At 35.8% G+C, this 26,528-nt stretch overlaps 8 protein-coding genes across 8 annotated transcripts; 4 read left to right on the top strand and 4 right to left on the bottom strand.

The window, feature by feature from the left end:
• The first annotated feature begins 2,273 nt into the window (after positions 1-2,273).
• Positions 2,274-3,633, top strand: BX664DRAFT_330596 (alternative splicing regulator-domain-containing protein). Its single transcript, XM_051544997.1, has 4 exons — positions 2,274-2,427; positions 2,487-2,653; positions 2,727-3,219; positions 3,391-3,633. Exons 1-4 carry the CDS (start codon positions 2,303-2,305, stop codon positions 3,575-3,577), a joined length of 972 nt encoding a protein of 323 aa, XP_051402247.1. The 5' UTR covers positions 2,274-2,302; the 3' UTR covers positions 3,578-3,633.
• A 355-nt stretch (positions 3,634-3,988) lies between these two features.
• BX664DRAFT_358185 (uncharacterized protein) lies at positions 3,989-4,522 on the bottom strand (the record flags this gene model as incomplete). Its single annotated transcript, XM_051548014.1, has 3 exons — positions 4,499-4,522; positions 4,233-4,423; positions 3,989-4,176 (listed from the first exon to the last, which is right to left on the bottom strand). Exons 2-3 carry the CDS (start codon positions 4,333-4,335, stop codon positions 3,989-3,991), a joined length of 291 nt encoding a protein of 96 aa, XP_051402246.1. The 5' UTR covers positions 4,336-4,423; positions 4,499-4,522.
• A 286-nt stretch (positions 4,523-4,808) lies between these two features.
• BX664DRAFT_295703 (cortical protein marker for cell polarity-domain-containing protein) lies at positions 4,809-11,962 on the top strand (the record flags this gene model as incomplete). Its single annotated transcript, XM_051542165.1, has 12 exons — positions 4,809-5,677; positions 5,793-5,989; positions 6,076-6,302; positions 6,369-7,169; positions 7,249-8,058; positions 8,179-8,375; positions 8,450-8,634; positions 8,728-8,786; positions 8,858-9,121; positions 9,222-9,758; positions 11,115-11,216; positions 11,313-11,962. The coding sequence occupies exons 1-12, from the start codon at positions 4,970-4,972 to the stop codon at positions 11,960-11,962; spliced, it is 4,737 nt and encodes a 1,578-aa protein (XP_051402245.1). The 5' UTR covers positions 4,809-4,969.
• Positions 11,963-12,986: 1,024 nt separating this feature from the next.
• On the bottom strand, positions 12,987-14,995 carry BX664DRAFT_348977 (uncharacterized protein; the record flags this gene model as incomplete). The annotated part of the gene is made up of 5 exons (XM_051547589.1): positions 12,987-13,132; positions 13,185-13,404; positions 13,480-13,570; positions 14,663-14,783; positions 14,872-14,995. The coding sequence occupies 5 exons, from the start codon at positions 14,993-14,995 to the stop codon at positions 12,987-12,989; spliced, it is 702 nt and encodes a 233-aa protein (XP_051402244.1).
• A 1,536-nt stretch (positions 14,996-16,531) lies between these two features.
• BX664DRAFT_295701 (acyltransferase ChoActase/COT/CPT) lies at positions 16,532-19,290 on the top strand. Its single transcript, XM_051542164.1, has 7 exons — positions 16,532-16,754; positions 16,830-16,954; positions 17,030-17,723; positions 17,784-17,832; positions 17,909-18,267; positions 18,337-18,798; positions 18,858-19,290. The coding sequence occupies exons 1-7, from the start codon at positions 16,623-16,625 to the stop codon at positions 19,206-19,208; spliced, it is 2,172 nt and encodes a 723-aa protein (XP_051402243.1). The 5' UTR covers positions 16,532-16,622; the 3' UTR covers positions 19,209-19,290.
• A 329-nt stretch (positions 19,291-19,619) lies between these two features.
• On the bottom strand, positions 19,620-21,245 carry BX664DRAFT_259862 (uncharacterized protein; the record flags this gene model as incomplete). The annotated part of the gene is made up of 3 exons (XM_051540605.1): positions 19,620-19,923; positions 19,998-20,182; positions 20,283-21,245. 3 exons carry the CDS (start codon positions 21,243-21,245, stop codon positions 19,620-19,622), a joined length of 1,452 nt encoding a protein of 483 aa, XP_051402242.1.
• A 1,479-nt stretch (positions 21,246-22,724) lies between these two features.
• On the bottom strand, positions 22,725-23,090 carry BX664DRAFT_330588 (uncharacterized protein). The gene has a single exon (XM_051544996.1). It carries the CDS (start codon positions 23,050-23,052, stop codon positions 22,759-22,761), a length of 294 nt encoding a protein of 97 aa, XP_051402241.1. The 5' UTR covers positions 23,053-23,090; the 3' UTR covers positions 22,725-22,758.
• Positions 23,091-24,478: 1,388 nt separating this feature from the next.
• Positions 24,479-25,806, top strand: BX664DRAFT_278922 (alpha/beta hydrolase fold-3 domain-containing protein). The gene is made up of 4 exons (XM_051541426.1): positions 24,479-24,760; positions 24,822-24,879; positions 24,960-25,158; positions 25,237-25,806. The coding sequence occupies exons 1-4, from the start codon at positions 24,495-24,497 to the stop codon at positions 25,680-25,682; spliced, it is 969 nt and encodes a 322-aa protein (XP_051402240.1). The 5' UTR covers positions 24,479-24,494; the 3' UTR covers positions 25,683-25,806.
• The last annotated feature ends 722 nt before the right edge of the window (positions 25,807-26,528 follow it).

The raw sequence follows: 26,528 nt of genomic DNA, 5'->3' as shown, positions 1-26,528 counted from the left end.
ATATGAGTCATTAAATCCACAAGACGAGTTCGATTTTATTGATTTGACCTTCGCTCCTCAGGCACCTCAAGGGAACGCTAACCTATGCAACAAAGAAAAGCGAAAACAAATCAAGCGTATGATGACTAGACATTATTGTCTGCATCCTCTCATACCTCAAGGTAAAAAAAAAAAAAAAAAAAAAAAAGCCTAAGGACAAAGGCAACATACATATTACCTTTTTTGGAATAACACGTTTGTGTGTGTGTGTGTGTTTTTTTTTTTTTTTTTTTTTTTTTTTTTTTTTTTTTTTTTTTTTTTTTTAGGGAACGTAGTCATCAACTCTGCTCTTATCCACCGTCAATCAACCTTTGAAGCATACACGTTTTGCGTCAACAACAACATCCCTAATGTATGGGCATACCTATATAGAAACTGGTATACGTACAACAAGTGGATCCTGTGGGCAAGATCAAGCCAGCCTCATTTAATCCCCAATGGCAAGTCCACCATGCTGGTAGAATCTCACTGGCGGGTGCTAAAGCGCAATCATCTATATCATCACAATCGACCTAGGCTCGATTTTCTAGTGTACATCATCATCAGACGGCATTGTCGAGATCTCTTGGACTTGTATAACCAAAAGGTCATCGAAAGACGTGACAGGTTTAGCTGGGAACGACAGTTTGTATCAACATGGAATCAATGCATCCAACAGGCAGATGCTCCTGGCGCTGACTATGATACAAATTTGAATCTTTGGGTTTGTGGCTGTCCTGTTTTCGTAGAGAGCAGATTCTTACTTTGTAAGCATCTCGTAAACCAAAGTGGTGTAGGCCGTATTCGCTCTGGTCAATTTTTTATCGAACGTCGCATAGAGCCTCCTATGCTTCGCCTTCATAACGTTTGTCCTCCCTTTGTCCTAGTCCCAGAGGCATTGACAAACATCATCATTGATCGCGCCGTAAGTACAGTACTATAATAAAAAAAAAGATATAAATATATATATACGTATAAAGGAAGGATGGCAAAAAAAAGGGTACTTTATTTCAATATTTGACATAAACAACTAAAACTAACTATACTGTAGATTGCCGCCCACGCTATTTTTCATCCTGGACGAATCAATCTCCTGTCTCCATCCAATTCTACGTCTTTCACTCTGTCGTCCTATATATCTCAATCGCCATTGACCTTTTCGCCCTCCAATTCACCGATCATCCGACATGATGTTGTTGTCATAAGTGATGATGAATCCCCAATTTCCCTGGAGCCTCGTATTGCAGTTGATGAAGAAGTATACTATCGACAAGCTGAACTAGAGCTGCAACGCATTCGTCGAAGTCGCCAAGAGAAGCAACGACAAATAGAGGAGCTGATGCGGCAAGTCCAAGAAGATCAAGAAAGAGAGGAAGTGTTGGCAACAGAATACTCTTCTCGGTTACCTCTGGTACAATCACGGGTATTTCAAAGCGCAGAGGATCGTGATGAATATCTCCATCAAGTGCTAACGTTTCGAAATGCAAGGACCACCCGCCAAACATATGGCCACTGGAACGAATACACTAGATATTTGTAATAATTGTATAATAAAATAGTCTTCGTATCATCCATTCATCCATTCAGTTTTATTCAATTCATACAAAAAATCATCACTACCATCACTACTGTCGTTATTCCAAGCTATCTAATATGCATAATCCATCCATATCCAACGCTTCGTTGATTTCTATAAAATAAAAAAGTATCAGTTGCATTGTTTTCACTTTATAAAAAAAAAAAAATAAAAAAAAGAGTAACCTTGTTACCTAAAGTTTATCTTGATATCGCCTTGTCTAATGCAGAATAAGTAGAAGTTGAATAGATTGAGTAATTACTATAATATGTAAAAAAGAAAGTATCAGCTGCATTGTTTTCACTTTATATAAAAAAAAAAATAAAAAAAAAGTAACCTTGTTACCTAAAGTTTATCTTGATATACTTGTCTAATGATAAAAAAGAGGAAAGGAGAAGAAAGCATCAGTTAATAAATGTTAGACATACTTACTAATGGTGAGTCGTTTGCAATGGAGGAAAGTAAGAGAAAGAGATATAAAAAAGGAAAAGAAATATGAAAATGGAGAGAAAGAGAAAAAGAAAGAAAAAAGAAATATGACATTTTTCATTTTTTTTTATTTTATTTTTTTTAGGCACACGTAGCGGGACCTAAATACCCGTGATTTTTGTGGGACTGGTATGGTTTTTCATAAACTGGGAGTGTGGAAAAAAAAAAAAAAACTTTCTTTCCGTTTTTTCAACACCTTCTTCCAAAAGTTCGTTATCTATGCTCGTATTTGGTTATGGTTCCAAATTATTTGACAATAAAGTATTAGCACAAAAGGTGGAGGATGGCAAGTTCTTGATTCCTTGGCAAAGTAATGATGATAACCAACATTTGATGTTGGACAGGTAAATAACCAAAAAGGAATTACAACTCTTACTCTTTTTGAATGACGATTCGTTTTTAGATATGATATTCGACACATGATGGATAACTTGGACGATATATCAGATACATTTGGAGAAGAATTCGATGCTGAGATTGAAGCAGAATGCGATCAAGAACGATATGCAGATTTGCGAGATCAATATGGGGATACAGCTGACGAAGAAGAAGACGAGAACGCCATAGCAGGTAAAAAAAGAACCAACAAGTCTGAACATAGCTCGACTTTATGGACTTATAATATTACATGTATTTATCATAGGTCACAAAAGAAAACGCACTGGAAACGAATACCGATATGACTATGATAAAGACACTACTACTACTACAACAACAACAACATCAACAACGGCGAATAAATGCTCCAGTGATATTCAATCCATGATTCAGCAATACAATGTACCAGAGACTATGTCCATACCTTCATCACCTCCATTAGTAGATCTGATTGATAAGACTGCACTCAACTTGATCACTACGTCCAAAACAAATCGTCAACCTATCATGGTATGTGAAATTCAGTTCCAGGTACGACACTGTCAAGATCCTCAATATGATTTTCTCGGCAAGCAACATGATCTTTATCCATTTTATCGCCAAGTACTACATTATCATCAAATCAATAGCAACAATCATCTTGATCAGGAAAACGGCAAGACAACTCTAGGAAGTTTAGTGGATTACGGTAGTGATAGCAGCAATGATGAAGACGACGACAATGATAAAACGAAACAAGACATGGACAATATACCAACGTAAAAAAAAAAAAAAAAAAAAAAAAAAAAAAAGGACACTAGCGAAAAAAAAAAAAAAATGGACACTAGCGAAAAAAAAAAAAAAAATGGACACTAGCGAAAAAAAAATGATAAACCAGTACAGAGGGTAGAATCCCTAACTTATTTTTTTTTTTTTTGTATTAATGATAGAGATGTGATACACATTATACAAAAGACAGCTCAATCAGTTGCTAAGATAGGATTGGATTTGGAACACAAAATACGACGGCTACGAGCACAAGATCCTAAATTTGGTTTTTTACAAACTGATCATCCACATCATGATTATTATCGGAGGATAGTCGAATCTTATCAACAGAACCTTACATCGAAATAATATTTCTTTTTCTATATATATATAATAAATAAAAATCTGATATCTGTTGACTTCGTTTTTTTTTTTTTTTTTTTTGGAGGGAAAGTTCATATTGATGATCACTTTCTTAATATATTACTGAAAACGAAAAACATAAAAGGAGAATAGCGGATACATCCATTTTAGATCAGTAGACGATTTCAATGATGATTCCTATAATGACGATATAAAGTCACCATATTTACTATAAAATGAAACCTCAAAAAACAAGGATGACTCGATTGATAAAAACATCGAGATTTTTTTTCCCTATAAATGAAATTTCAATAAGAAAGATGATGATCATTTAAAAAAGGACGTTTAATCAGATTGTTTATTTCAAGAGAGGGATAAATGATCTCTTCCCCTTATTAAATAAATCGTAAGAAAGTTTCAACAGGAAGAGCCACAACCCCAGTAGTGACCATAACAATCACCAAAATTGCCACTTTTATTGCAGACAACAACAGTATTCCCTTCAGCATTACAAGCATAACCTTTTCCACGTAAACCTCTTAAGAATTGATCTTGATGATGAGCAGCAGACATATGGCATACACCTTCGTAACAATTATAATAACCTATTGATAAATAAAACGTTGTTTAAATCCTGTCTTTGATATGGAAAATTACTTACATCTTCCATTTCTTTCACCTGTTGAAGTACAAGCAGGATCACAGGCTAATGTAAGACATAGACAAGATAAAAGCAATAAGATCAAAGTCAAAAGTGAATTCATCTAGTACAAATTATTATTTTGATAAAAGGAACGAGATATGAATGATCATCTTTTTATACTTGATTTGTTGAATGTAAAACTGGCAAAGGTATGTAAAAAAAAAAAAAAAAATATTGGTTGAAAAACTAATTCAAAAGTGCATACTAAAAATGGTAATAACAAGATGTTGGCATTTTTTGAATCGAAGCATATCCTCAGATCAAAAAAAAAAAAAAGAAAAGAACACGTGACTTTTTTTTCTTTGAAAGAAATTCATTTAACCATAGGAAAATGTCGTGTTACTTTTTATATATCAAATAAACCAATCAAAAAGGATGAAATGATTGAATAGAAGGAGTTCAAAATTGAAGCCAATTTCATCGTGTGTAACCTTTTCTCCTTACCTTGTGCCTTCTTACCATGCTTGACTTTCTTTCTTGTTCTTCCTTATTTCTTTTTTTATTATTATTATTTTACTTAAAACAGTCCATTCCTTTTTTTTTTTTGTTTTTTCTTCTTTATGTTCATTTAATACCATCACTTTTAAATTTTTATATATATATAAAACCCACTCCCTTCCTTTTTTGTTATATAATATCACTAATACCTATTACAACAACGAGAACAACAATAACGACGAAACCACGATAACCCAATGATGATACTTTTATTACTATTGTATTTCACTTCAACTTTATCAGTTATATCATGTACTACTATTCCATCTTCAGTGACTTCAATGGTAGATTTAACCTCATTAGAACAAATGGGTTTAGCTGGTTGGTATGGTGGGATTTCACTCGTGACAGATACTCAACAATTGACACAAATTCAACTCAATACTGGTTCAGCTCTTTTATATAAAAACAATACCTTATTTCAACTTTTGGCTTCTACGTCTATTAGTGGTTCTATTTATACGAGTTGTCAACAAGGTAACGATCTTTATATTGGTGGTTACTTTTCTACTTTGAATCAACAAAACGTATCGAATATTGCCAAACTTAGTTATAATAAGGATGGTACTGGACAAATCACACCACTTGTCAAAGGATTAGATGGTCCAGTTTATAGTCTTTATTGTGATACAGATCGTATTTATGTTGGTGGTGACTTTTTGGCTCCTTTTACATCTTCTCCTCAATATGGTGATTCTTTAGCTTATTATGGCGGTAGTATGGCCGTATGGATGATAAAGAATGGAACTTGGTCTTCTTTACCTTGGAAAGGTGTTAATGGTCCAATTTATTCAATTGAAAAATTCAAGGGTTCCATTTATTTTGCTGGTCAATTTGATTCTACTACCGATGGTCAATCTAATCATGCTCCTGCAAGTCAACCTATCAATCTTCAAAAACCCGCTGTAAGTTTTTTTTTCTTTATTTATCTATTCTCCCTTTTCCTCCTTTTTTTTTTTTTTTTTGTTTTGAAACTCCTTATTCATTTTTTTTATTTTTTATTTTATTTTTATTTGTTAGACTGTTACTGCTGAAGGATCTGATCCTAATTATAGTGATGCTTCTGTAGTCATTTGTTCTGCTTTAGATGATCATCCTTGGTTACTTCAAGATAATACACCTGGTCATTGGGAAGTTTCCTTTGTTTATGCTGTTTCTCCTTCTCTTTTTCGATTGGGTAATACTTTCTATGAAGGTCGTGGCACAAATCAATTTGGGTAAAAAGTTAATCTTTATTTTTTATTCATTGTTATATTAACTTTTCCCCCCTTTTTTATTATTATTATTATTATTACCAATTTAGTATTTTGGCAACAACTCAAAATCATTATTTGAATTTATCTTATGTGGATCCATCAACTGGTCAAAGACGTTTTTGTACCAATAATTGTTCACTTTCTAATGATCCAACCGTGCAATTCCAAGATTTCCTTGTTATCAATCCTAATATGACCACTGGTGTTCGTATTGATATCTCTTCTTGGTATGGTCTTGGTGGTGGTTTGTCAAGTGTGGAAATTTATCAATCAGGTAACATTAACAAAAAAAAAAAATAAACAAAATTATTTTTTTTATTCATATCTTTCTTCTTTACAGAAATTTTTGTTCATGCTGGTAATGTGGGTGGTTTTCCCGATTGTTCCGCTTCCGAAAAACAACAATTACCAGTAGCTACAGCAACCACAAAAGGCAAATGGACAAATGCACAAACAGGTTACACGCAATATTTGACTTCTACTTTTCCAGCACAACAATTAAAAACAAATACCAATTCCGTCACTTTTACACCCAATCTACCTGAACAAACTGGCAATTACTCCATCTCTATATATACTCCTGGATGTAACAACAAATGTCAACAACGAACAAAAGTAGATCTTCAAATCTATGTAAATAGTACTTCTCCTATTACTGTTACCATTGACCAAAACACATCTGGGGATCGCGTAGATAAAATATATACTGGTCCTATTTCACCTACTACTGCCAATTTCAAACCTCGTGTCGTCCTCTCTGTATCTAAATCAGCAACCACTCCAACGAAAGGCAATGTTATTCTTGTCGCCGATAAAGTACAATGGATCAAAGAAGCTTCGATTCCTGGACTCTCTAGCGTCTTGGTCTATAATCCATCTGTTCAATCAACCACAAACAATACTTTATTGCCTTGGTCCACTTTACCACAGACAAATAATCTACCTTGGAAATCTCAAGTCAATACTATGGATATTGTCAATGGTGATCTTTATATTGGTGGTAATTTTTCCGATACAAATGCTGGAAATATGAGTTATCACAATATTGTCAAGTTGAATGGTCAAACGAATCAATTAGTGCCTCTCTCTGGTACTGGTGGACTTAATGGAATCGTATCTTCCTTGACTCATATTGGATCAGGTAAAATAAATAGATATAAAATTGTTACAAAATGGATCACGTTCTTATTGTCATTATTTTTTTTTTTCATTTTGGATAGATCTTTATGTGGGTGGTGCTTTTGATGGTTTCCCAGCACAAGCGACAGTAGCAACAACTTCACCTCCTTCAAAGAATGTGATCAAATACAATACACAACAACAATCGTGGGTCAATCTGGATGGAGGGGTCAATGGGCCAGTATCAACAGTAGCATTGACAGGCAACAATCAAACTCATGTACTTGTATCTGGAAGTTATACTGGACTTTACGATGCTACGGGAACGATAATTGCAAATACGACGTCAGGAAATGCGTGGTGGTATTCGGCAACCAGTAGATGGGCACCTAGTATTGATCAGCCATATCTTTCCGGAATTGTATATACGACCGAAATGGCAGCACCATCAGCAACAGATCAACAGCGACAACAACTCTATCTTGGTAACATCAAAAGTGCTCAACGATATGCAGCTCATGGATTTGTTTATATGAATAATCAAACAATACCCTTGGCACCCTTACCATTTCAACCAAATGCTAGTATGCAAACAGATGTGATTACGGCAGGCGCATTTTGGAATGATCCTCAACATGGAAATGCAAGCACGATTATTCTGGGCGGTTCATTTACTTTATCTTCACCTAGCAATTCAACAGCAACCATTCGCAATGTGGCCATGTATCAAAATGGACAATGGCAAGGGATTGGTGCGGACGCATGGCAAGGTTCGATTCATACCATGATGGTGGTCGGTAATAGACTCTTTATTGGTGGACAATTCTCTACATCTACCCCATCAGGTGCAAACTCTTTTGCCATTTATGATTTGGTAAATCAAACGTTTGTCCATGTACCTGATCTTCATAGTAAGTTTTCGAGAATATTATAGGATTTATGATGAAAGAATGAAGCTTTTTTTTTACATCTACTTTTTTTTTTTTTTTTTTTTTTTTTTTTTTTTTTTTTTTTTTTTTTACTTTTCCTAGCCAGCGATGGATCACCGACTCTTGTGAATGTGATCAAGTATAATGATGCTGATAGTGTGGTGATTGTTGGTGGTAATTTCAGCACTGGTGGTTCTCTTAGTTGTTATGGTGTTTGTGCTTTGGATATGAATGAATACCAATGGAATAATTTGGGTGATGGTGTTCTTGGCAATGTTACTGACTTTGTTCTTATCGACGTATGACTAAAAAAAAAAAAATGAAAAAAGTTTTAAGAGAGGATACTCATTCTTTATTGTTGTATTTATTATAGAACAAATTGATGGTAGCTGGGAATTTGACACTTGCAAATGGTAAAGCAGTACCTGTTGCAGCTTATGATTATGGTGGAAATTATTGGGATACTATCTCATCAGATACAACTGAAAATGGCTTGCCTGGGCCTTGTCATACTGTTTCGTATGATAATAATACTCGTACCACCTTTTTTGCTGGACAGTAAGTGGATCACTAAAAAAAAAAAAATATGTGAACATAAGATACTGATGAATGATTATATTCCATTTATTTTGTGTGTGTCTCTATGTATAGGACGAATACTTCAACCGCTTATATTCGAATGTGGAATGGTCAACAATTCTCTTCACCAAGTAAATACATTACAGTATAATATGAATCTTTTTTTTTGTTTCTAATCCTTTCTTTTCATTTTTATGATTAGATGAAGAATTAGGACCTGGAAGTACCATTGAACAACTATCGGTTTTACCAACAGTGACCAATACGACATCCAATCTTGCTGGCAATTCAAAGGCTGTTCTTTTGGCAACAGGATTTTTAAATCTGGGACAAGGAAACGTCAGTGCGGCATTATACAATGGTACGAATTGGATCCCTTATCTTGCGGCATCTGCTGTAGATGGTACCTCTGGATTATTTAGTCGTGTCTTTTTCAAATCTTATAGTATGAGTGTCCACAATACTCGTAAGTCATATTTTTTTTCTTCTTAAATATATATATATATATATATCAAACTTAATTTCTATACGTTTTTTTTTTTTTTTTTTTTTTTTTTCAATCATAGGACATTTGCCTACTCCTCTAGTGATTCTTATATCTGTTGCTTCTGCTCTCGGTGTTGTATTTGTTTTGATTTTATCATCTTTGATGGTGATGTTTGTCAAACGTCGTCAAGAAGCTAAAGTCGATTGTGCGCAACCTTGGAATTATTATGGAAAACCACCACAAACACCAGAAGCTTTATTGGAGATGCTTGCTTCTGGAAATGCTGTTACTGGTCTCTATTCTCTTACTGATAGCAGCAACAATGAAAAAGGTATTATTGGTCAAAAAGCTGAATTCGGTACTGTTGTTAGTGCTGCCACTCTTGGTGCTACAACTCTTGGTGCTGCCTCTATGACAAGCAATGGTACCACGAATGAAAAAGATATATCACCACCTCCTGCTGCTTACTTGGCTAATCCCACTGGTGCCTTTGATGGTCCTCGTGAAATGCAATCCACCACTACTACAAGAGAAATGGTGACTCCTACGACTCAGCGATCTTCTTACAATCCATTCCGTGCATCTGCTACTCTCGGTATGGCCGTCTCTGAACCTGGTGTGATCTCTTCTCAACAGACCAGTAATAATAATAATAATAATAATCAAGCCGGACCCATTGAAACTTATTACAACAAACGCAACAATGATGATACTGTTATCAACAATAAGAATATTGTACAAGGGGATGTACGTTGGACAACAGCAAATGGTGCGACTGATGCTATTTCTACAGCACACATTCAATCAGAACTGCAAAAACAATCCACGCTCCCTAGTAGTGGCGGTATGCCTGCTGTTATGACTATGATGACAATGCCCAGTATGAGTCTTGCTCAAGTGGAACGCCTGGCGACCGATTCGGTACATTGGACGACATCACCAGCACCAGCAGTGACATCAATGGATGCTGTCAACAATGATAGAACAGTACTAGATACACAACAAGGAGAAGTGATGTGGACTCATACTTTACCTGATCGAGGTGCGGCTACACTGACGACGAATGTGGCTTCAGCAGATTTAACAGCAACCACTGCAGGCATTGGTGCGGCAGGAATGATTGGCACAGCAATGATGATGAGCAATAATAATGAAACAAACCGACAACATGCAGTCACTAACAGCAACAACAACAACAACAACAATCGAACGATGCCATCAAGAGCTGATACATCCTCTCCATTTGCCACGTATACTTCATCACTGGATCATAAAGCCCTTGACGAACCAGCGATCATTACCACAACCAACAATAACAACATCAATAGTAACAACATCGACAGCTATAGCAACTATAACAACTATAATATCGGCAACGATGACAACAGCAACAACAATATTGGTAACAACGTCGGTAACAAGAGCAATAATATCGATAACTATAACAGTAATAACAGCAGAAGCATGGGCGTCAACAGCAACAAGCAAGATCAAGTACCAGCGCAACAACAAGGACAACAGCAATCTTTTGTGGATAAGGAACGAACAGAAAATACGGTACGATGGACTCATTTCAATTCTGATAATGCGCAAGATACGCTACAAGTCAAACCAGTTACACAATCTACGTACTCTGAATACTCATTGGGCGATTATACCTCATCTATTCATGATGTTTCTACCATGCCAATCAGTAAAGGACTTTTATCCGAAGGTTTTTCATCTGATCCAGATATCGCTCGTTGGACTACCATTACTCCCGACATTGAAAAAAGCACCATGGCAACCGTGGCACCTGTATTACCATCCAGCAGCAACATCAGTATGGTATCTATGCATGATGACATCAAGGAAAACGACAAAATTGTGCCATCAACTAGTTTCAACAGTAGTAATAGCAGTGGTAAACGTAGTGCGGAACGTAATACATATCAATCTAGTTTACGCTTTTCTTCGGTGATCCTTCCTCAAGACATTGAACCGCCAGTATTGAAGTCCTCATCTGTTTCACCTGCATCCTCAAGAAGATCATCTGTATCGTCTCTGGCTTCTTATCACGACACTACTTATGGTGGTGATGATGAACAACCTCAACAGGAGTCTCCATCAACGACTGAAAAGTTTGATCCTTCCACCAGTGCCTTCCGATGGTCAGCAATTGTGGCTGAAGATACTTCTTTTGCGGATACTCCAACTGCGCCAACAGATACTTCATCACAATCTGATCCACATGCATTTTTAACAAAACCGTTTGACCTATCCTCCTCATCATCATCTCAACAACAAAAATCATCTTCACCTTCATCTCAACAACAACAATCATCTTTACCTTCATCTCAACAACAACCACAACAACAACAAAAACAAAAACAATCATTATCATCACAACAACAACAGCAATCATCATCATCTTCATCACAACAGCAAGGTCATCCAGCTTTAGATGGACGAGCAGCATCGAAAAAGATGATTCAAGATTACTTTTCCTCAAGAGGTGAACTACCCAGTGGTACGACAACCAAGGAAGAAAGTAAACCATACAAGGACGATTTTAAACGAGCCATGCAAGCAGCTTTGGAAAACAATCAAGCCAATAAGGATCAAGCCAATTGTAGTGCGGATCATCCTTATCTATATGTTGCCAAATTTGATTTCTCTGCACGAGAACATGGGGAACTTGGATTTGAAAAAGGGGATCCTATCATTGTCATTGATGCTGAAGATGATATTTGGTGGATGGGTTACAAGGATGGTGAAAAACCTCAACAAGGTGTATTCCCCAGTAATTATGTAGAACGTGCCACTAGTTTACCATATTAATACCACTCTTTAGATAGATTTTTTTATTTTATTTTTTTATTTTGAATAAAACAAACTCTGGGATTTGACTGGATTTTTTTTTTTTTAAAAAAAATACTATTGATTTGAACAACAAGATGTGTGGATTATCTTTTTTTCTTTTGGGAGGACGTAGACTATGGATCGTCAATACTATCTGTTCAGGCAAAGAAAAATGCAAATATATCTAATAGAACTTATACTCTTTCAAGGCTATACTGACTTATGCTCATGAGAAAAGATCTTTTTGTGACGGAAGCTGGAATACCTAGGGAGTCATCATGTTAGTATATGAGAATAATGATGTCTTCGCCATTGGCTTTACCTACAAAGTAAACCGATATATAAAAAGTAAGCTAGAAAATAAAAAAAGGGAATGGCACAATGATAAATAATTCAATGATCCTTTTTATTCGTTGTAAAAGTGATGTGATATGATAAACTACAAAGAACCGACTAAACGAATAATAAGAAAGAGAGGGGTGGAGTAAAGAGATGATTGATGATTGTGGATGATTTTTTCAAGAAATATAGTCTACTGCTTCCTTGCTATTGCAATCCATAAAATCAAAGGGTAAATGAGAAAAATTCCATTCGTCGTCCATCATGCATTTCGATATTATTGTGGCATATTGATAATTAGGTCATCAATACTATCCAATAACTATAAGGAGATCATATTTCTTGATCGGTATCTTGATTGTTTTGCCACTTCCACATATGCGAAGATGTCATTCTTGGATATCATAAAAAAAAAAAAAGGAGAACAAAGTTAGTTCATCGTACAGATACATATCTTTCTATCACATACTGTATTCTTAACTTACCTTCGTCTTCAAATGAGTTTCTCAAGCTCGATTGATATGCCAATGGCAGAGAAGAACCGAGAGACTCCCTCCGAAAACCTTGCTATGTCGACCACATTGTAGGCGCAAAATTTGACATACTTGCTATGAGCCTTGGCTATGTGATCTCGACACTATTGGGTAACTGGAAAAAAAGACGTTCACAATGGATACTCTTGACGTTGCTGATGTTGTATTCCTTTTTTGCCACCATTGATGAAGATATGCTTCATTTCCGCCCCCGTTCTCTGTTTCCCACCATAGTTTAGCAAGCGACATTTTCGAAAATGATTATCACCATAGAAGCCTAAGAGTATTCGTTAGGACGTAACGTACATACTCGGGTAACCTCGTTGTACTTGATATTTTTGGCGTTGGGATAGCTGTTTCAATGTCGATGATATTTGGTGTCGACTGCTGTTTTTTTGTTCTGGTCTGTTTCATTCGCATGGTGGCCCCACTTCTGCTGTAGAATTCGGCGCTGCTGAAAGAACGGAAATCGCCATTGCCATCAGTAGCACAGAAGACATCCTTGATACCAGGGTCCACACCACACACAGTGAAAGTGTGATCGTATCTCTTGATCACAAAAGTCTTCTCATTCTAGTTCAGCGAACGTATTCGTTGGCTTCGATATGTTGAATATGATTCCACGGATGCACCATCGGTTCGGACAAGATAATTGAAGATCTTCTTTTGTTGATGTTCTTCGGCCGGTTGCTCCTGGACATCGAATGCATATAAACTATAAAAAAAAAAGATTGTTAGAAAAATAGAGGAAGACAATACTATCATATCCTCCTTTGTACTCTCTACATACCATTGTCACAGTCGAACTTTCTGAAATCAAATGTGTTTGCCCAAATTTCTATGTCGCGTTCTTCTTTGCAAGAGTGGAGCCTATTCGTGATTTTATTATGGAAAAAGCAGGATCGTACGAAAAAAAAGCGTCAAAGAAGAATGGCGAGTATAGTGGTAGCAGTTTGAATAATCGGGTCTTCTTGACAGTGGAGAAATGGCTTTTTATTGCGCGCAGTCGTATAGTTTAAAAAAATCCAAGTCCATAGGTGTAGGTCCATTGAAAGCGCCTTGAGGGACAGCTAGTCTTGAATTGATTGTAGCTCTTGCTCCATCTTTGGCTAAATCTAATCCTTGTTGTAAGTTCATAAATCAACACATGTTCACGGATATGTGGTTGCAACGCGCTGTCCACCCTTTCATCTTCGGTGATTGTAGAATAATGAAAAAAACAAGTTTTTGCTTCAAGCGTTTCGACTACACAGTTTCGTATTGCCAGTACCAATGTTCTCGCCCAATCTGCTTAGACAGACAAAACAGCAATAAATATACATGTTTCCGTAGTTTCAATAATTGTTTGAACTTGATTCAGTAAGACAACGTAAAGAGAACAATTGACCAAAGACAACAGAGAGCTTTATGTATAAAAAAACATGTTTATATTCTACAACCAAAACGGAGAAGGTAATTATTGAGAAGACAGAGAAGAAGTAGAAAAGAAGGTGAGAAAGAAAAGAAAAAGCTGATAAATAAATAAATAAATAAAAAATAGAATCTACTTCTGACTCAGACCTTAATTGCATGAATCCGTATCTTTTCACGGTTCAACAAAGCAATTATAACAGTAGAAACCAGTTTATCAAATCAATGAGCCTGTTTTTTTCGTTCATTCAATTGAAGTCACTTTATTCATTTTTAAATACGTGGAGAAAAAAAGATAAATGAGTAAAATAAATTGCAAAAAAATGGTGTGGTTTTCAATTATAAAAAAAAGACCTTTTCACTTTATTATTATGGTGGACAGCTTGTTCTGCAAGACCCATCTGGACAACAGAATCGCTTCTGATTCGAAAGGTCAGGCGTTTCACAGTCGGTATCAGCGTTACAATGACCATTAAAGCAATAACACTTTCCATCGTGCCCTACAACACCGCTGCCACCTGATTAAAAAAAAAAATAGCAAAACAATTAAACTCTAGTGCAATATTCAGTAGTGTTAAAATTTCCGTTGACTTACAACAACCATACTGCAGAGGATCTTGGCCACATCCTCCACATTCTGTGCCTTCGATGGGATCTCTGCAAGTGTCTCCAAAGCATTTCCTATTACACTTCGATGGGGAGCATTTGCGCTCGTCAAGGCATGCGCCATAACATTGGAGATTGACTTCCATCACCCTGCTATAGGTGGCGAAAATTGCCATTCCATTACAACACTGTGAGGGATCTTTCATGATTTCAGTGTAATCCTGGAGGCAACCTTGCGGCTCTGGAGCACTGCATTTTCTTCGCCTGCCATAATTACCTCTGGGTCTCGTAGCTCTTGTGTACTGATCCGGTGTTTTCAGACAAACCTCCTTGTTCTCTTGTTCACTCCATGTAGACCATTCGCCCTGTGGACATTCGATTGCGAGAACAAGATATAGATAGCCAAGCAGAAGTAAAATGCATTTCAAGACCATAATGGATGGATGAAAATGGATGATTGGCCTTTTTTTTGGATTCAAAATGAGATCTTTTTATAATCGTTCCGCAAACAATTATGCAAGTTCGGTCAATACATTGCTCCTATATCAAATGAGGGGCGTACCTCCTTTTGCAGATCTATCGCACTACTTTTTTGTTAGTGAACCAACTGATCCGTTTATGCAGGATGTATAGAATACAGGGAGTGACCACCTCCACTTAAGAGAAGTCCTTTTTTCTTTGGCTTTTGGAATTGAATCCTATGTTGAATTACTTTCACTATACTTGATCGAAATACTGGTCGCATTCTGCTGCTATTGTCTTTTTAAATCGATTTAGTATATAAGAGACGCATGTTATTGTTTTTTGAAAAAGTGAGCCTCGTGCCAAAAGATATTTCAGTAAGGGGGAAATAGTAACAAAAAAAATGTTGCTCTTCCTTAGAACTTCTTGATCTGCGTTGTTTCCTGCATGATAGAAATACAAGTGCATCATATGTATGAGAACAAATTTAGTTAACTCTAAAGAAGATCCTGAAGACTTTAGGCAAAAAAAGTCAGCTATATAAAAAGTCGCATTTTGAGATAGGTATAGCATGATGTAAGAAGCCCCTCTTTTACTCCTCTACTTTGTTAGATAAAAGTGAATTGTTAGGGATCTTTAACAAGGATAGGCCACAAGGAAGGTATAGAGGACAGTTTTTTTTTTTTTTTTTTTGAGGAGAATCACTATTGATTGCAATCATTCAACATCGATCATTAAACATCAATCATCAACTACCAATCATCAATTATCAAGCATCAACTATTAATCATCCATCATCTCCACCATCAACAACTAATCATCAGTACCATCCATTTACGAATTAAAAAGAAAAATCATCGCAAATATATTCAAATCCCATATAGACCTTTGAATCACAGCACAGAAAAAAAGAATAAAAACGCGATGAAGGGAAAAACCCAAAGTAAAATTAAGGTTTTACATCTTACCGATCCCAAATGCAACATAGTATAAGCTCCGATCAAATCCATGAATGGAACCAATCAAGCTCCAAAGCTTCACGTCTTTCTTTTCCACGTTGAAGCCTTAAACTTAGCACTGACTTTTTTTTTATTTTATTTTATTTTTTTCATGGCCCATTGACCCCACACAAACTTTGTCCCTGTTAACTTCAGCCGGAACCCGGAATCAAAAAGCTATATCTTTCCCCACGAAATCCTTTTTTTTTTTTTTACTTTTTCTTTTTTTCTTTTTTTCTTTTCTTTCTTTCATTCTTTACTTTTGATTATTCCCTTTTCTATATATCACCAATGACTCAACCTACTGAAGAAGTAGAATATCAAGGAGAAACATTCAAATATCAAGATAAACTTCCTAAACTTCCTGTACCAGATTTAAAAGCAACAACAGATCGTTATCTTGCTGCTTTGAAACCACTTCAGGTAAAAAAAAAAAAATATATATATATATATATATAAATGACTTTATAACTCATTCTTCTTTAATATTATTATTAGACAACACAAGATCATGAAAAAACCAAACAAAGTGTTCAATCTTTTTTGGAAAACGATGGTCCTAAACTTCAAGAAAAACTTTTATCCTATGCAACTACTCAATCCTCTTATATTGAAGAATTTTGGTAAAAAAACCTATTCTTTTTTTTTCTATTTTAATTCAAACTCACTTTTTTTTTCTTTCATTAATAAAATATTAGGTATGATGCTTATCTTCAACACAGTAACTCGGTAGTATTGAATTTGAATCCATTCTTTCTTCTTGAAGATGATCCCACTCCTCAACGTAATGATCAAATCGTACGAGCCTCTAGTTTAATTGCTTCCACTGTGACGTTTATTGATGCTCTTCGACGCCATGAATTGGAACCTGATGTATTTCGTGGTATTCCTCTATGTATGTCTCAATTCAATCGATTATTTGCTACTGCGCGTGTCCCTACAGAAGAACATGGGTGTTTCATGTCCACAGCCAGTCAAGAGGCTTCTCAACATGTGGTAGTGATGGCACATTCTCAATTATATCATTTTGATGTATTTGATGATCAAGGTCAAATAGCTGTAACTGAAAAGGAAATTGCTGCCAACTTACGTGCTATTGTACGTGATGCTAGTAAAGTACCTGTTCAAGATATCGCTAAAAATGCTATTGGTGTATTGACTACGGAAAATCGACGCAACTGGGCTCGCTTACGGACTTCTTTACAAAAAGGAAATCAAAACAATAGTGATGCTCTTCGTGTTGTTGATTCGGCTTTGTTTGTGGTTTGTTTGGATCATGTTGAACCTGCTACTATTGAAGATCTCTCTACGAATATGTTATGTGGAACTTATAAATTGGAAAAGGGATTACAAGTTGGTACATGTACCAATAGATGGTATGACAAGTTACAGGTAAAAGTCATACAAAAAAAAAAAAAAGAGATTATACTGATGATGTTGTTCATTGGATAGATTATCGTTTGTAAAAATGGAAGTGCTGGCATCAATTTTGAACACACAGGTAAATAAGATGAAAAAAAAAAATGAGATAGCTTACTTAATCATCGCACCTTTTTTTTTTAAAACTGATTCATTAGGAGTGGATGGTCACACCGTATTACGTTTTGTATCCGATATATACACCGACACTATTTTACGCTTTGCCAAAACAATCAATAGTCAAACTAAATCCATTTTCCATTCTTACAAGAAGAATACAAGTCCTCCTCCTCGTGGTCCACGTACTCGATCTGGTTCTGGTTCAGATGCATCCTTTGATATTAATCCTCGACGTATTGAATGGGAAATGACGGAAGAATTGGCTCTTGGTATACGTTATGCTGAAACACGGTTATCGGATCTGATCTTACAAAATGAAGTTAAAGTATTGGAATTCACAAAATATGGAAAGTATTTCATCACCGATATGAAAATGTCACCGGATGCATTTGTTCAAGTAAGTGATATATTGATATTTATAGAAAATTGTGCTCACCCTTCTTTTTCTTTTTTTAATGATTGATAGATGGCTTATCAAGCAGCTTATTATGGTCTTTATGGAAAATTGGAATGTACTTATGAACCTGCGATGACGAAAACATTCTTACATGGACGAACAGAATCAGTACGCAGTGTAACAGAACAATCATCAGCATTTGTCAAGACATATTATAGCAAAGATAGTACACCACAAATGAAATTGGATGCTTTAAGGGTGGCTTTGAAGAAACATACTCAACTGACTAAGGATTGTGCTAAGGGTCAAGGTCAAGATCGTCATTTGTACGCCCTTGAATGTTTGTTTGAACGACTTCATAAAGGTGAAAACAAACCATTAATCTTTTCTGATCCTGGATGGCATACATTGAATCATACAGTACTTAGTACTTCGAATTGTGGAAATCCAGCTCTTCGTTTATTTGGTTTTGGTCCTGTTGTATCTGATGGTTTTGGTATTGGTTATATTATTAAAGAAGATGGCATTGCGGTAAATAAAAATTAAAAAAAAGAGGCGTGGGAAAATATAACTGATTTCATTTTCATTAGTTTGTAGCGTCTTCCAAACATCGACAAACAGAACGATTATTAGCAACATTGGAACAATACTTGATTGATATCCAACAAATGTTAATGAATGAAAAATACCCAGGTGGCATGTCTCAACGTCAACGTTTATTGGCCATGGAAGAAGCTCATTCTTTGGTGAATGGTTATTCTTATTTTGATAATGGTGAAGAGGATCAGTATTCTGTCGGAACTTCCAATTCGGATGAAATTACCTCATCTAGTGCCTCATCTTCGCATCGTAATTCAAACGCTTCTCCTGCTTCAAGTGCTACACCACCTGTTTCTTCTCGTAAAGTAGGTAAACGATTGATGTTACGCAAAACAGATTAGATCCCCTTTTTTATTATTATTATTACTATTACTATCGTTCTATTTTATTATATTCATATTCAATAAACAATCTTTTTACATGATGAATGATGTCTACATGATAGAGCAATAATTGGATGAATGATGGGAATGAGATGGGCGGGTATGATGATTATCATTATTATTGATATGATTGGTATTGTTATCATTATTGATGTTGTTGTTATTATTGATCAAGCGAGGAGCAGCTTGTCGGTTTAACATTTCTTCAGCAGGAGCATATCCTTTGGATGCAGCACGGTCATAACAAGCCAAAGCTTTGGGATAATCCGACGTAACACCAAATCCAGTTTCATAATAAGTGCTATTCAGAAAGAGAAAAAAAAAGTTGAGATGGATTCCTGAAAGTGATGGATTCCTTTTTTTTTTTTTTTACCCTAATAAGAAATCAGCTTGATCTAAACCAGAAGCACGTTGACACCATTTGAATGCCAAGGTAGGATTAGGGGCCAAATGATGTGGAATACCTTTCGCATAACACTGAGCAATGGCAACCATGGCTGGTGGATGATGTATTTCAGCTGCTTGAAGATACCATTGAAAAGCTTGCCATGGATCTTGTGGGTATCCTTTTCCTTTTTCATACAATTGCCCTCGTCGCATCATTGCCTCAGCATTGCCCATAGCCACTGCCTTTTCCAAATATTGTTCAGCTTTTTCAGGTTGGATATCATCACTTTTTTTCAAAAAAAAAAAAAAAGAAGAGTCAATATGATGTCCATTTAGTTTTTATATATATATATTTATTACCTTTGCCAGTATAGACCAAGGGCTTGTGCATCCCCTGCATACAAACAACTTAACATGTAACAACAGGTGGCACTGATCGGTGCACCTGCATGAGTGATCTCAGCCGCTTTTTCCAAATACGTAATGGCCTGAGGGATGTTTTGTGCATGGTTGTATTCTCCAAACAAATAGATGTTGGCCAATTTCTATAATCGTTTTTTTTTTTTTATTTTTTTTATTTTTTTATTTTTTTTTTTAGAAAAGAGGATGAGAAAAGGGATATATCATCTTTATGAGGACACTTACATGACAGGCTAAAAGATGATGATGATCAGCGGCAAGATGTAATGATGCCATGACCTTGGACATGGATGAAGGAGAGTGATGACAAAGCAACATGGCTAATTGATAATGAGCATCCATATTCCCGGCTTTGGCAGCAGATTGAAAACATTGCCGTGCCTTTTCCCATTTTTGTTTTTTTTGATCCGAGGATGGCATCATCATGATATTCAATTCATCCAGGGAGACAGCATTGTTTTTGTTGTCCATGTCCGACGAGTCTTCTTGCTGTATATACCATCTTCCTTTCAATACCAGGGCTGGAGGATATCGTTGTTTGTTGGCCAAGCGACGAAGCCAGTAACCAGCCTCTTCCAATAATCGTCGTCGTACATCTCCTTGGTACAAACCAGCCACTTGGATCAAGTACAACATGTACGACATTTGTACCTGGGCGTCCTTGGTTTTCCTAGCCATGCGTCGATACGTCACCAATGCATCTTTGTCATGTGTCAAGCTAAAAGAAGAAGCAATACTGAACCGAGTAGTATTAGTAGTAGTAGTAGCAGTAGTAGTAGTAGTGGGTGATTCCAAGGAAGGATGTGTAATGACGGTGGTGGTCGATGGTATGGGAAGCAAGTCAATCGTATCTGTATAATCTGATTTCTTTTTGGATTTATCATCATCATCATCATCATCATCAATCTGATTGGGTGTTTGTGTATATAGAGGGTCATATGTTGGTGTGATGGGTGAATCTGTCCAAGGGGATGGAATTGTGCCTGCGCTACTATTGCTGTAATGATACGGCGGTGTTATCCTAGGTGGGATGGTGGATAAATTGGCGGTGGAGAGTGATCGACGAGTCGAAGATGTATTGGTGCGGGCTAAGTGATGATGATTGGTGTTGATCGACGATGGGTAATAATGATGGTTACTATTGTAAGTATCACGACTATAGATGGATGATGTAGGTGACAATAACATAGAATGATGATGTGTTAATGGGTATAATGGTGATGAATTTCTTTTGACTGGAGATTGAGATGATGGTTCGGTATCTAATAATAATAATAACAAAAAAAGGAGGTAAATGTATACATCCTTAAGTGATGATCTTTTTTTTTTTTTTTACCAATAGGAGTGTGGGGTAGGCTTGTTTCATTGTTAACAACCATATCATCATCATTAGTTAGGACTTGTTCTTGATACAAAGAAGATGTATCTGGTTCAAAAGGCTTTTGATGAATGCCATAATAAATGGATGTTGGGATATTGGTTTCTGTTTTGATACTTTCTTGTGATGCTATGATATTTTTTGGAGGATGTTGTTTGATTCTATCTGATATAAGTATATATTTATAAAAGAAGGAGGTTAGTCTTTGTTCTCTAAAAATCAGTATCAGTAAAAAAATAAAACTGGTTCTTACCCATGGATGGTTCACAGGTGGTAGTAGTATAGATTGGATCAACATTCCAAGTATACATCGGTACCTCTTGTGGACTAGATGATCGATTCGATGAAGTCACCCAGCATGGCCCAACGCTGATGAATTGTCCACTGGCTGTTCGATGAGGCAATTTAGGTAAAGGTCTCTTTTTCCTTGGTTCTTGTTGATGAGAAGAAAAAGGCATGGGTGTATGATACAACATATGGATAACAAGAAGAAAATGAAAGGAAAAAAAAAAAAGATCGAGACCAACCATCATAATAAAAAAAGAAAAGGATGACTTGATTTGGACAAGTAAAAAATAACAATTAAAGTGTAAACCCACTTCTATATTTGGCAAGTCGGTATTTCAAAGTCTATCAAAACATTGAACTCTGTTTGGACAACAAACAACTTACACCTCCCAGTTTCCTCTAGAAATCATGGATAAAAAAAAAAAAAGTTGAAATATATCAAAATGGTATCACAAGAGTTGCCATCATCTTTTTGCTGTATCTGTTTATCAGAAGATGTTTAATTTTTCTTGGAAATACTTGGGAAAAATTGAACTTGCCAAATAAAGAGCATCACACATCCCCATGTTGTATTTTTTTTTTTTGGCGAAACACGTAAATATGTCACTTTGTTAGGTTTATTTTTTATTTAATCAATCACTTAAAAATCTAGAATATCTATAGCATCTTTCGATCTTGACTGATGAGGATGTGGTTGCACCAAGAGTAGCTCCCTTCTAGTTCTTGCTCGTAAACACGAACAGGGATCGGTCGGATTCAGGTTGAATCAGCATTCATCCATGATTTTTCTATATATTTTTTTTCTCAAAGTCAGTACGTTGGATTGGGGTGCTACAGCGAACGGAAAATACGCGTGATGATCATGAAATACCAATGATGATCCATGAAATCAATAGAAATTCGAATTATCAATAAAGACATTAAAATTAAACATGCCACCTTCTATAGCACTAATTTTTTTTATATTTTATTTTATTATCTTCATTTCATGCCTATAGAACATTTTAATGACCGTTAATTTCGAAAGCTCAAGGTTCAGTGCCTTTGGCTGTTTTTTGAGCATTGAAAGGAATTCTCGCAACACCATTTGAAATCGGCTATGTCAGTATCTTGCAAAATACAGATTTCTCTGAAATAATGAGTGCTCCATTGCGAACGTTGTTTCACATATGCACAGGCCCTACTTGTCCATGTATTGTCTTGAAACCAGTTGGCCCCATTATGACACGCCTCCTCGTGAATAGAAGCTTGTGTAAAAGCAACCATGAAACAGTACAATACCAAGATATACCAAAAGAAAGATTTAACGTGTAGGAAATCAATCATCATTGCTGTTTGAAGACTAATCACAAAATGGGTTATTTAAAAAGAGATGTTGTTTATATTGAAATGGAAAAAAAATAATGTAGTATATATATATAAAGTGGATCTTCTAAAAAGGCAAGTGGATCCAGTGCGACAGTCTGTCTACAAAAGAGAGGGAAATAAGAGGTTGAACTCTCTTCCTAAACATCCTTGTTTGTAGTAATGTAAAAATTATGGTGCTCCCCACTTATCATGCAGATTCAGTGATGCTTAAATTAAACAACATTAAAAAAAGCACAAAAAAAAGAGTGATTTTCCAAAGACAGATGGCACCTGGTGGGAAGATCTACAAAGCGGACGAAAAAAGTTTGATCTCCCTCGCAAACACATCCTGGGTGTGCAGAAGCTTAAATCACGAGTCATGTTTCTGAGAGAGATCGACATTAAAAAAAGTGGTTGAACTGCCGTCTCTCTTCAAATTGGTGAACGAAAGAGCTGGATCTTCAAACCCTTTGTACGTGATAGTTTAAAAGTAGAATGCACCTCCCAATTTGCTACGCCAAAAGGCATATATTTGATGCTCCCTCCAAATTATTATGCAGATTTTGGATGATCACTCTTTAGATGATCAAGTAAAACAAGATATAATAAAAAAAATTTGATCTCTCAAAGCAGGGAAAAAAAAATCTCTTTTTATTCTGTTGTGACAATTGAAAAATTGATCTTCTTCACCTCTACTTTTACGATGGGTACCTGTGGTTACATGAGACGGATCGACACTAAAAAAAAAAAAAAGTTGATCTGTTGCATCCCATCAAATTGCTGAACCAAAGACATGGATCTCCAACCCCTTTGCTTGTAGTAATTTAAAAGTATGAAATATTCCCAACTTGCTACGTCAAAGGACTTGTACTTGATAATCATTTCAAATTATCATGCAGACGTTGTGTGGTACTTTATTATCAAAAAAAAAAAAAAAAAGAGCTGCTTCCTCAAACGGACAGGTGGATCTAATGGAAAATTTACAAAACAAAGAAAAAGAAATAAACTTTTTTTATTCCGTTATGACCATAGCGAGTGTATAAGTTGTCTATATATATATATATATTGAGGATGATACTGAACTGCATAAAACAGGTATTATGTGATTATGGATGAAGGAGAACAATTGACAGATAATGGACGATTGAATGATGATTAGATTAGTTTTGGCTCATTCATCTTTATAATGTTGCACCATGAATCTACAGAAAAAGTGATTCTCCTCCCAGTTATTATCGATTACTGGGACCAAAAATTTTTTGATTGTGACACGTCCAAAAATAGCAAGTCCTGCAATTGACTAAAAAAGAATAAAAAGAATTTGGTCACCGCAGTATTTTAACCGAGGATAGAAATTTAGGGGTTTTTTCCCCTCTTTTCCCCTCATTTTTTTTTCATTCTTTTTTCCATTTATTTTAAACAAAATGGTTGTAGCCAAGGTCACTCCTTCTCCAATCTATCAATCAAGCATTGAAGCATTCAAAAAGTCTGGTTTTAGTCTTTCTTCACCTGACTACCAACAAACTCGCGCAATCACCAATAGTCTACCTCTTCCCGACGGTGTTGTTCTTCCAAAAGCCCTTGTGGAAGAAAAAGTTATTCCAGCCGGTGTAGATAATCACAACATTACTTTGACTATAGTCCGTCCTATTGGTACAGAAAATGAAGTATTGCCTGTCATTATTTACTTGTAAGTATATATATCAAAAAGGAACCTTTGATGATTGATTGATTATTCATATTTTCTATAGTCATGGCGGTGGATGGGTCTTTGGAAGCTTCAAGACAACTGAAAAATTGGTGAAAAACGTAAGATAATGGAATGATGATTACGAATAGACGTGATTTTTGTGTGCGTGTCTGATTATGATTGTTATTATATTATATAGATTGCTGTGAATGCCCATGTTGCTGTTGTGTTTGTTGATTACAGTCTTAGTCCTGAAGTCAGATTTCCTGTGGCAGTAGAAGAATGTTATTCTTCCATTCTCTGGGTGCATGAAAATGCCGAGATGATCAAGGTGGATCCTTCCAATTTGGTTGTAGGTGGCGATTCTGCTGGTGGTAATTTATCTGCTGTGACTTCAAGTAATTTGATTGAAAAAAAAAAATGAAAAAAAAGAAGCTTATCATTTCTAAACAAAAACATACCTTATTTTTTTTTAGTCATGTTGAAAGAACGTGGTCATGGTAATGTTGTAACAGGTCAAATTCTGCTTTACCCAGCGGTTACTCATCATCGACAACATTATGAATCATACAACTTGTTCGGAAATGGTGAATACATTTTATCTCATAGTGATATTGCATTCTTTGGCAATGCTTATTTTGGAAATGACAAGCGTCCCAATGATGTACGATGTGCTCCTCTTTTGGCTACTTTGGATGAATTAAAGGGTTTACCTCGAGCATTGATTTTGACAGCTGAATGTGACGTTCTTAGGGATGAAGGAGAAGACTACGCTCGTAGATTATCTGAAGCTGGTGTGGATACATGTTGTATGCGAATGATTGGTACTATTCATGGTTATGCTACTTCTCCGTTGGAAACTCCTCAATATCTACAAACTTTGAATATGATTTCGGCCTTTCTGAATAAACGTCTTTGCTAGCTGTCCTCATACTGTAATAGTTGTATTTGTGGTTTTGTAATTGTAGTTTAGTTATCTCTTTTATGAATCCGACCTCAAATAAACAAGTTATTCTCTAGGGGATATTACGATATTACTGTCATTTTTTTTTGGGTGTGCATGAGAGAAGAGGGAGTATGAGAAAACCAATGACAGATGAATATTAATTTCACTAACGCAGATGAGACTTGTGGATGTTTCTGATCAAAGTCACGGATCTGATGAATTTCTTCAGCCAATGATTAGTGCGTACAACAAAAGTTTAGAATAGCGTACAACAAAAATTTAGAATAGAAAAAACATAAACCGCCAGGAGTAACTTGGCTAATATAGTGGAAATGTCAGCCAGGTGGATCTAGTGGAAAACCTTCAAAACCACGATTAAGTCGTGGTAACAGCGAGGTAACATGAAACTGTTACCTCGTGGGTACCTTGGTTACACAGATGAAGTTGAGGAGACGATTCTCTGTTGTCTCACTGTTACTCTTGATACAATGAATCATCGCGAGTGTAGTAATTGATCATGATTGACGTTTGATGTATATTTCCCCCTAAAATAACGAGACCATGAGTATGTTTCTTTTCAAAAAATCCGTTTTTTCCCTCTTTATCTTTGATATACGATAATTTTATTTTATTTTCTTTCTTTTCTCTCTATTGACTTCAATTTTTTTTATGTCAATTAGGAGACTTCAGTAGGTTTATCATTTTTATTCAATAAAGTTTTAATTTTTTTTATTTTAACTGCTTTGTTACATGTCAATGATTCCTTTTTCTTCTAATGTATCACTCATGATTTAATTTTGATTTTTAAATATATTCTTTCTT

This window comes from Halteromyces radiatus, assembly GCF_025201355.1.
Source record: "Halteromyces radiatus strain CBS 162.75 chromosome Unknown BX664scaffold_3, whole genome shotgun sequence".
NCBI classification, from domain to species: Eukaryota; Fungi; Mucoromycota; class Mucoromycetes; order Mucorales; family Cunninghamellaceae; genus Halteromyces; species Halteromyces radiatus.
Note: the sequence above shows the minus strand (reverse complement) of the source record. Positions and strands in the feature narration are given on the sequence as shown.

What these genes read in the sequence shown, in the direction of transcription:
- BX664DRAFT_330596 (XM_051544997.1), top strand. Translation starts at nt 2,303, where the DNA reads ATGCTCGTATTTGGTTATGGTTCCAAATTATTTGACAATAAAGTATTA. An exon ending in AGACGAGAACGCCATAGCAG is followed by an intron (nt 2,654 to 2,726) that starts GTAAAAAAAGAA and finishes TATTTATCATAG; the next exon opens with GTCACAAAAGAAAACGCACT. An exon ending in GACATGGACAATATACCAAC is followed by an intron (nt 3,220 to 3,390) that starts GTAAAAAAAAAA and finishes TATTAATGATAG; the next exon opens with AGATGTGATACACATTATAC.
- BX664DRAFT_330588 (XM_051544996.1), bottom strand. Translation starts at nt 23,052, where the DNA reads ATGATGATTGATTTCCTACACGTTAAATCTTTCTTTTGGTATATCTTG.
- BX664DRAFT_295701 (XM_051542164.1), top strand. Translation starts at nt 16,623, where the DNA reads ATGACTCAACCTACTGAAGAAGTAGAATATCAAGGAGAAACATTCAAA. An exon ending in TCTTATATTGAAGAATTTTG is followed by an intron (nt 16,955 to 17,029) that starts GTAAAAAAACCT and finishes ATAAAATATTAG; the next exon opens with GTATGATGCTTATCTTCAAC. An exon ending in CACCGGATGCATTTGTTCAA is followed by an intron (nt 18,268 to 18,336) that starts GTAAGTGATATA and finishes AATGATTGATAG; the next exon opens with ATGGCTTATCAAGCAGCTTA.
- BX664DRAFT_278922 (XM_051541426.1), top strand. Translation starts at nt 24,495, where the DNA reads ATGGTTGTAGCCAAGGTCACTCCTTCTCCAATCTATCAATCAAGCATT. An exon ending in TTGCCTGTCATTATTTACTT is followed by an intron (nt 24,761 to 24,821) that starts GTAAGTATATAT and finishes TATTTTCTATAG; the next exon opens with TCATGGCGGTGGATGGGTCT. An exon ending in TTTATCTGCTGTGACTTCAA is followed by an intron (nt 25,159 to 25,236) that starts GTAATTTGATTG and finishes ATTTTTTTTTAG; the next exon opens with TCATGTTGAAAGAACGTGGT.